The sequence below is a fragment of the Mytilus galloprovincialis genome, chromosome 14 (genome assembly GCF_965363235.1).
Source record: "Mytilus galloprovincialis chromosome 14, xbMytGall1.hap1.1, whole genome shotgun sequence".
Classification (NCBI taxonomy): Eukaryota; Metazoa; Mollusca; class Bivalvia; order Mytilida; family Mytilidae; genus Mytilus; species Mytilus galloprovincialis.
Window position 1 is genome coordinate 52,631,034 of NC_134851.1, and position 8,557 is coordinate 52,639,590.

Genomic DNA, 8,557 nt, shown 5'->3' on the forward strand with positions numbered 1-8,557 from the left:
CTTAGTCTTCTCTAGTCAATTGAAGAAATTATTAAACAAATGATTCATACGGGAGAAAATGGTCTGGTTGATCGGGTGTTGATCATATCGAAAATGGCCGTTGAATGGCTGCTCACGCTACATATGTAAATTGAAATATATTATCGCCATAATTATGATGACTTAGCTTTAACTTCCGAAATTTAAAGCGAATAAAAATCGTAAATCGCGTTAATTAAGTGGTACTGTTTTTACACAATAAAATCATCGCAATAACAAAGACGTATAACGAAATATTGCCATAAATAAGGCGACTTGTGGTATATATATAGCAAATATTGCGATAATTAAGTCTTCTTAGTGTTAAATTTAACAAATCATTGTGCTAAATAAAGTGCCTTGGTGTTAGATACAGCAAATTATTGCGATAAATAAGGCGTCATTTTGCAATATACAAAACATTATCGCAATGATTATCAAATATGGTTTAGTTATAAACAGTTACACAAGGCAGCTCCAGGCTTCCGTAAAATATCTTATAAACTATATAAAAAAAATTATAAGCTATATAAGATATCTTATATAAAGATTGTTTATAAGATATCTCATATACTTTATAAGTTATCTTATAAACTTTAGAATATATCATATAAAGAATATAAGATATCACATAAATTTTATGAGATATCTTATATAACATTTAAGATATCTTATATAACATTAAAGATATCTTATATATTAAAGGAGATATCTTATATATTATACGAGATATCTTGACATTCGAATAAATATTAAAACGGCTTGCCATAGAATATACACATTACAATAAATAATAGGTATATGCATATGTTATCTTTTGTAATAAGTTGATTCTATTTGATTTTATCTATTTGCTCATTCCAATTAAGGTTTTTGTCAATATAAAAATAAACCCAAGAAGTTTTTTACAATCTACATTCTCCATTTGTTCATCTGAAATATTGATATCTAAAAACAAATACTATTCCTAGTTGAATAAAGCCTCTGTTTTGAATCAATAATCATTGATTTACATTTTTTGGCATTTATATTTATACAATTTTGCAAACACTAGTTTACTATTACATAAATCTATTGATAAATTTCCAATGTTCATTGGTAAATTATTGATATATAAAATAAATAACAGAGCCTTGTAAAACACTAGTTTTTGTCATGCCTGTGATACAAGTTGCAGAAAGCTCGTCATAGGGATAGTGATTCAGCAGCAGCGGCGTTAACTAACTTCTTAAAAGCTTTATATTTTAAAAGGTAGAAAACCTTGATGCTTCCTACTTTGTATATAGATGCCTTATGTTATGAAGTTTCCGTCTTGTCTCGTGTCCATTGTCCTTGACCTCATTTTCATGGTTCAGGGACTAATTGAAAAAAAAAAAATTTTATAATGTCAATATCTCTTTTATTATGAGTGACAGGGTAACTATATTTAGCATGTGGGTACCTTGCAAGGTCCTCATCCCCCGTCAGACAGTTTTCACTTGACCTTGATCTCATTTCATGGATCAGTGAACAAGGTTGAGTTTTGTTAGTCAAGTCAATATCTCAAATACTATAAGCGAAAGGTCTAGTATATTTGGTGTATGGAAGGACTGCAAGGTGAACATGTCCAACTGGTGGGTGTTGTCTGACCTTGACCTCATTTTTGGAAAATGACGCAGTCATTGTTCCATTACTGGCGACCTGAACTTTATTACATTTCTCTGCCTACCGCGCTTGGTTTCGTATTTACTATTTTCTATACAAACTGGAATGTGCTTGTGTTATCATTATGCATGAGAGGTCATTATGTAGTAATCAGCCAGGAACCAGTTTAAAAACTAACTGGTTTCTGCTTGTATTCCACAACACTCGAACAAAGTGTTGTAGTTTGACGGGAACCAGTTTAGAATTTGTAAACTACAAAACGTAATCGGTTATTGTTCATTCCGTTTTGGTGTTTCATACCGACTTTTATGGTTTGAATAAGCTTAAGACCCTTCAAACATTAATGTGATAGGTATATTAAAGACTGTTTTACAAAAGGATGGAACTGTTTTGCTTTCAAAGTCGTACTATAGTGATATCTGTTATGTACGGATTTCCACTTTCACCGGTTAATTTCTTCTTTTACACGTGCTTTTGAAACTTCCTGTTTAAACATCGCAAGTTTTAAAATTGTTTTTTGAGTGAATTTAACTTATTTTAACAATCATGAAGCGTTCCAGAATCATTTTCAAGCAGTTTCTTCTTCTCTTTGATGATGGAAAATAGGTTTTTCTCAAGAAAATACCGCAAACGATCGCAGAGGAATTGAAATGTACAAGTCAAGTCGGCACCTGGTTAAATTGGCAGCTAGTCAAATCGGCACCTATTTGACGTCAATTCGGCATCCAATAATATTTGTTATAATATTTTCTATTCAATTAATTAATAACTGTTACCAAGTACATAGTGAATATGTTGTTGTGTATAAAGGTAAACAACGAAGCCCTTACCCAAGCTGTTGTTTTAACAATTAGACAATTATTAAAATAAAATGGAAAACTATGAGTCCCTTTCAATAAATCAAACTTTCATGCCAAATAATAAGCAAATTTAAGGTGTTTTTTTTTTCAGTAAAGTTTAAAAAGCATTAAACAAACAATCCTGTAAAATGCTCAACTGGTTTAAATAATGCATAAACATATCCAATATCTCATGTATTAGTCCAAATAATTATGACGTCTGGCAAGGCTATTTTATTTTTTTTCTGTGATGTCTTCCTATGAAGTTCGTAGGAAGGCGTCCCAGAAAAAAATTAACATAGCCTTGCGGTCATAGAAAGGTGTCCCAGAATAAAATTTAAAAAGCCTTGCCAGACATAATAATTATTTTGACTACTCATATATATATCATTAAAAATACACCAAAAAAGTCATTAAGTTGAGAAAAATAAATATATACAAAATGTACATGAACACCCAAAAATGTGAAAGTTAGTATTTAACTCTTTTTGCTTAAATACTGAAAAAAATTCTGGCAACCCCTTACTTATTTTTTACTCTTTTTGCTTAAAATACTGTTAAAATTTATATTTAACATGGGTGACGAATTGACTAAATCAGGTGTCGATTTAACCAGGTGCTGATTTGTCCAGGTGCTAATTTAACCAGGTGCCGGTTTGACTAGAATTCTTTGACAAATGTTTGAAATTACCTGAGTTTCATTAGACCTTTGATAACAGTAACAAAAAGATTATTTACTTAATATTTTGTGGGAGAAGGGGGTTCAGACTATGTGGTATCAGGTCTGTTCGCGCCCAATACACTTTCGCACCCTACACGTTCTCACCTCGCACGTTCGCACCCAAGGTCCGTTTGCACTCTACTCATTCGCGCCAAATTTTAATTCAAATTCAAGTTGAATAATTGGAAAATCATGATTGTTGTTTTAAATTGCTTTGGTGTAAATACTGAATGTATTTATAGCTTGGTATCAGTAAAACATTGAAGATTTTTAAGGAAACACACAAAAGATAATTGTTTTTAACAGCTTGGTCCCTTTGATCTGAAACAACGAAACAATAAAATATAGGAACCAAAATATAGCAATCCACTATTATAACCAAAACATGATAAAATCTATTCAACACACAGAAAAAAACATAGTCAGAATCTCACTTCATTTTGAAAGAAGTCAATGAAACAAAGTTATAGCAATACACTAACAAAACATGATTAAGAGTTATTCAACACAAAATAAAACGTTGACAAAATACCCCTTTATTTAGAAAGGATTATTATAATTTTTAACAATACGCTATCTATAACAAGATTAAGATTTATTCAACACAAAAAAAATGCTGTCTCACTTTATTTTGAGACAATGACAACAATTATACTTATAAGGAAACACTTGCTTACAGAGTTATTAAACACAAAACCAATTAAGATTGGGTGCGAACATGTAGGGTGTGAAAGTGAAAGGGGCGAACATGAGTGGGCGCGAACGGACCCGGATTCAGACTATGTACCAGTGAGAAATATACAAGCCTTTCTACGGTATTTATTTGTACAATTCAGGTAGTCTTGACCTATTCATTTGTCTTTAAAAAACAGCCATTTGTCACCTTCACTTCACACACACACACACACATACGAATATCAATTATATGCTTACGAGACATGTTGCATTGTTAAACTAATTACGGTATGTGAAAATCAAGACTTGCATAAAAACTATCCCAATATTAGAGACAGTGGCGTCATTTTTCTTCAGAGCTTTCAGCTCTTTGATTGTGGTTTAGTGGTGAAAGTTAAGTTTTTTTAGTTTTGCTCTTTTTTCTAATACTTTATGCAATTATTATAGTTCAACTACATTTTGTGTATAGAAATATTTTATTATGTACATACATGTCAGTTTCACAGGTTTTATTTGACCTAGACCTCATTTTAGCGGTTCATTGCTTAATGTTAAGATTTTGTGTTTATGTCTGGTTTTCTTAAACTTTAAGCAATAAGTCAACTATATATGTTGTATGGAAGGATTGTAAGCTGTATATGTCTGTCTGACAGGTAACTATGACCTTTACCTCACTTTGGTGGTTCATTAAGCAATGTTATGTTTTAATGATTAAGCTTGTTTCTTTGATACTATAAGCAATAGGTCAGCTATATTTAATGCATAGATTGATTGCAATTATATAAGGTGTTAAAGGGGCACTAGCTGCCAAATTCATATACACCGATATGACTCAAATTTTCATATTTTATTTGTAACAATGTAAAAACATGTTTCCAAACTATCAAAAGTATAAAATAAACAATTTACAGTACATTGTCTCATAAGATGTAGCTTCGTTTCGCCATCTAATTAACTATCGAGTTGAACTTCTATGACAATATTAGCGATGTAAACATAAACATAGATATAAATAGATTTAGCAACTCGTGTAGTTTTTATAGGTCTGTAAAATTTTGTATTATAGATTTAAAATTTATTTGTATCGTCGTTTTTACATTTAAAAGAAAATGTTTGTGTGGATCGAATCAGTTAATAATTATTTACCCTTGTTTCACTTTCAATGTTGACATTCTTTTCCTTTTAATACCCGTACTCGCACAATGCATGCGTTATTCTATCTCTTTCTACTGGGTTAAATTGGAGTTCACATGAATACGGATTATATGAGGTCGAATTATTCACTTGCAAGTGAATAATTCATTATCAATGTTTATTAGCTAAATTTGATAAAATTGAACCATTTTAGCTGATAAAAGCACATTATTATTTCACTATTTCACTTTCATTAATGATTGAACAAAAAAAAATCATACTTTTGATTTTTTTATACATCTCGTAGCTTGTGCCCCTTTAATGTGCGAGGTCAAGTGAAAACTGTCTGACAGGCATGAGGACCTTGCAGGGTACGCACATACCAAATATAGTTATCCTATTACTAATAGTAAGAGAGAATTTAACATTACAAAAAATCTTAACTTTTTTTTCAAGCAGTCACTGAACCATGAAAATGAGGTCAAGGACATTGGACATGTGACTAACGGAAACTTCGTAACATGAGGCATCCATATACAAAGTATAAAGAATCCAGCTCTTCCACTATTAAGCTTTAAAGAAGTTAGCGAACGCCGCCGCCGGAACACTATCCCTGTCGAGCTTTCTGCGACAAAAGTCTCAGGCCCGACAAAAAACTATAGGAGCTAGGTTTGACTTGTGAATTACAAGACCGACGAGAAACCCAAAGAGTTACTGTAGTATCTGTATTTGGAAGTCCTAATTAGCGAACTGGTGATCAGCTGTGCCAGTGGTTAAAAATTTTCAGCCAATTTGATACCTACGTCGAAAATAAGAGATCTATCAAATTATTGTGTCTTACCTATTGTAAATTTTTTTCAGCATCAATCATCATGGACTTAGGACAAAGAAATATAGATATGATCATGACTGGTAGTCCATTTTTTGTAGAGGTAAGATGTTCAGCAAAGTAAGATCTACAAAAAAGTTTATATGACCATAATTGTCAATTGACCCCTTAAGGAGTTATTGCCCTTTAAAGACAATTTTACACAATTTGTTCATCAAGTTCGATAACATTTGAAAAAAATCTTCTTCTCTGAAAGTACTGGGCCAATTACTTTCAAACTTTAATTTGATGTTCCTTGGGGTATCTTGTTTATAAATTGTATCCGAAGTTTTGATCAATTGACAAACATGGCCGCCATGGCTAAAAATAGAACATAAAGTTGTTTCTTTGGTGCGCACATACTTTTCCAAACTTAAACATGCTTAAAATTTGATGAAAAACATAGAAAATCAACAACAAAAAAATCAAAATATGCAAATTTAGTCATGGTTTGTTGTCATGGTAACTTACTTCAATGTGAAATTTGTTTTTATTTTCTGAATACATTGTCTAGTTTGGACAAATTTATTGATATGTGTGATAACTTTTTAAATTGGGCCTTATTGCCCCTACTCCTTCAAAGGAGTAGGTCCGGTAAGGACCGATTTTGGCCTCAAATTTCAGGTTCATCTAATTAAAGTTTTTGGACACTTTTTAAACACTTAAGTGTCTACTTTAATAGATTCGATTAGTTTATGTAAACGATTTTAACTGATTTAGTCATAAAAAACGCTCTGATTCAAGCTTAAATACGAAAAATCTATAAAATATGCCAAAAAACGTCACTTTTCAGATGGTTTTTGTCAAAAATGAAAGTAGCCGCATCCGTGTTCATCCTCAACCTTTATATATGTTTTGTATTATCATCAAATACAACTTCCATTTCAATATTATGAATGAACACGAATGCGGCCACTTTCATTTTAGACGGAAACCGTCTAAAAATTAACCAAAATATTAAAATTTTGAAGATTTCAGTAATTTAGCATGACTTAATGATGCTAGTACGCGATATGTGTGCATTGCATTGTCAAAAACAGCTCATATTTATGTAGCAGAAGCATTATACTTTCCAAAATATAGCTTAAAGATTACATTTTCACAATTTTGTAAAACCGCTATATTTTGGGGCCAAAAAGGGGTCTTACTGAACTTACTCCTTTTAATCCCCAAAATAATGCTTTTTACATACATTTAAAGCTTATAAATATTGATGTGTATTTTCTTCTTTTTTTTTTAGAGCACAACAGATTATTCCAGATATAATCTTCACTACAACTAAGAAATAGCTGACAATTTTAATGAATACACAATGTACTATATAAATACAACTATATCCATGAATTACAATAAACAGCATTTACAGTCGTTCTGCATCATGTTTTTAAAACTTTCGTCTTTAGATTTGTTTTTTTGCCGTAGATTCTGTAGCATTTCAGTATAGAGTAGATCTCAGGGTTAACATTATGGTGTGAATTCTGCCAATAGCATCTGACCACTTATTAGTAAGCAGTTGACATTGCTGATATAATCAATAAAATTGAGAATGGAAATGGGGAATGTGCCAAAGAGACAACAACCCGACCATAGAAAAAAACAACAGCAGAAGGTCATCAACAGGTCTTCAATGTAGCGAGAAATTCCCGCACCCGGAAGCGTCCTTCAGCTGGCCCCTAAACAAATATATACTAGTTCAGTGATAATGAACGCCATACTAATTTCCAAATTGTACTCAAGAAACTAAAATTAAAATAATACAAGACTAACAAAGGCCGGAGGCTCCTGACTTGGGACAGGCGCAAACATGCGGCGGGTTTAAACATGTTTATGAGATCTCAACCCTCCCCCTATACCTCTAGCCAATGTAGAAAAGTAAACGCATAACAATACGCACATTAAAATTCAGTTCAAAGATGTAACCAAAGAAAATAAACAAAATGACAATAATACATAAATAACAACAGACTACTAGCAGTTAACTGACATGCCAGCTCCAGACTTCAATTAAACTGACTGAAAGATTATGATTTCATCATATGAACATCAGGCACAATCCTTCCCGTTAGGGGTTTAGTATCATACCATCATAACATATATGAGAAGAACATAACCCGTGTCATGCCAACAACTGGTTTTTGAATAAATGTGTTTAGTTCCGATAAGTGAATCAATATTAACGCAAAAATATGCAATCTTTAATGACCTGATAACAGTATCGTAACTATATCCCTTCTTAATAAGTCTATTCAAAGGTTTTGTTAGTTTTTGAGGTGAATACTGACACCTTTGTGCTTTATAAAGAATATTTCCATAAAAAAATTGGATGTGAAATACCTGAACGTATAAGAAGTCTGCATGTTGAGCTATATTTACGAATGATGTCCTTATACCGATGATAAAATTTAGTAAATGTTTTGACTAGTTTGTGATATCGAAAACCCTGGTGTAATAATTTTTCAGTAATACAAAAATTTCTCTCGTTAAAATCTAAAACATTGTTACATACACGAGCGAATCGTACAAGTTGAGATATATATCCACCGTAAGATGGTGACAAGGGAACGTCACCATCTAAAAATGGATAATTAACGATAGGAAATGAAAAATCATCTCTTTTATCATAAATTTTAGTATTCAGCTTTCCATTAGTGATATAGA

At 31.8% G+C, this 8,557-nt stretch overlaps 1 protein-coding gene across 2 annotated transcripts in view; it reads left to right on the top strand.

The window, feature by feature from the left end:
- LOC143059422 (uncharacterized) overlaps positions 1-7,267 on the top strand; it is a 374,671-nt gene extending 367,404 nt beyond the window's left edge. For both annotated transcript variants that reach the window (XM_076232911.1, XM_076232912.1), the window contains exons 64-65: positions 5,893-5,963; positions 7,140-7,267. In XM_076232911.1, the coding sequence (XP_076089026.1) occupies positions 5,893-5,963; positions 7,140-7,181 (113 nt within the window). In that variant the 3' untranslated portion in view covers positions 7,182-7,267. The remainder of the gene's footprint in view (positions 1-5,892; positions 5,964-7,139) is intronic.
- The last annotated feature ends 1,290 nt before the right edge of the window (positions 7,268-8,557 follow it).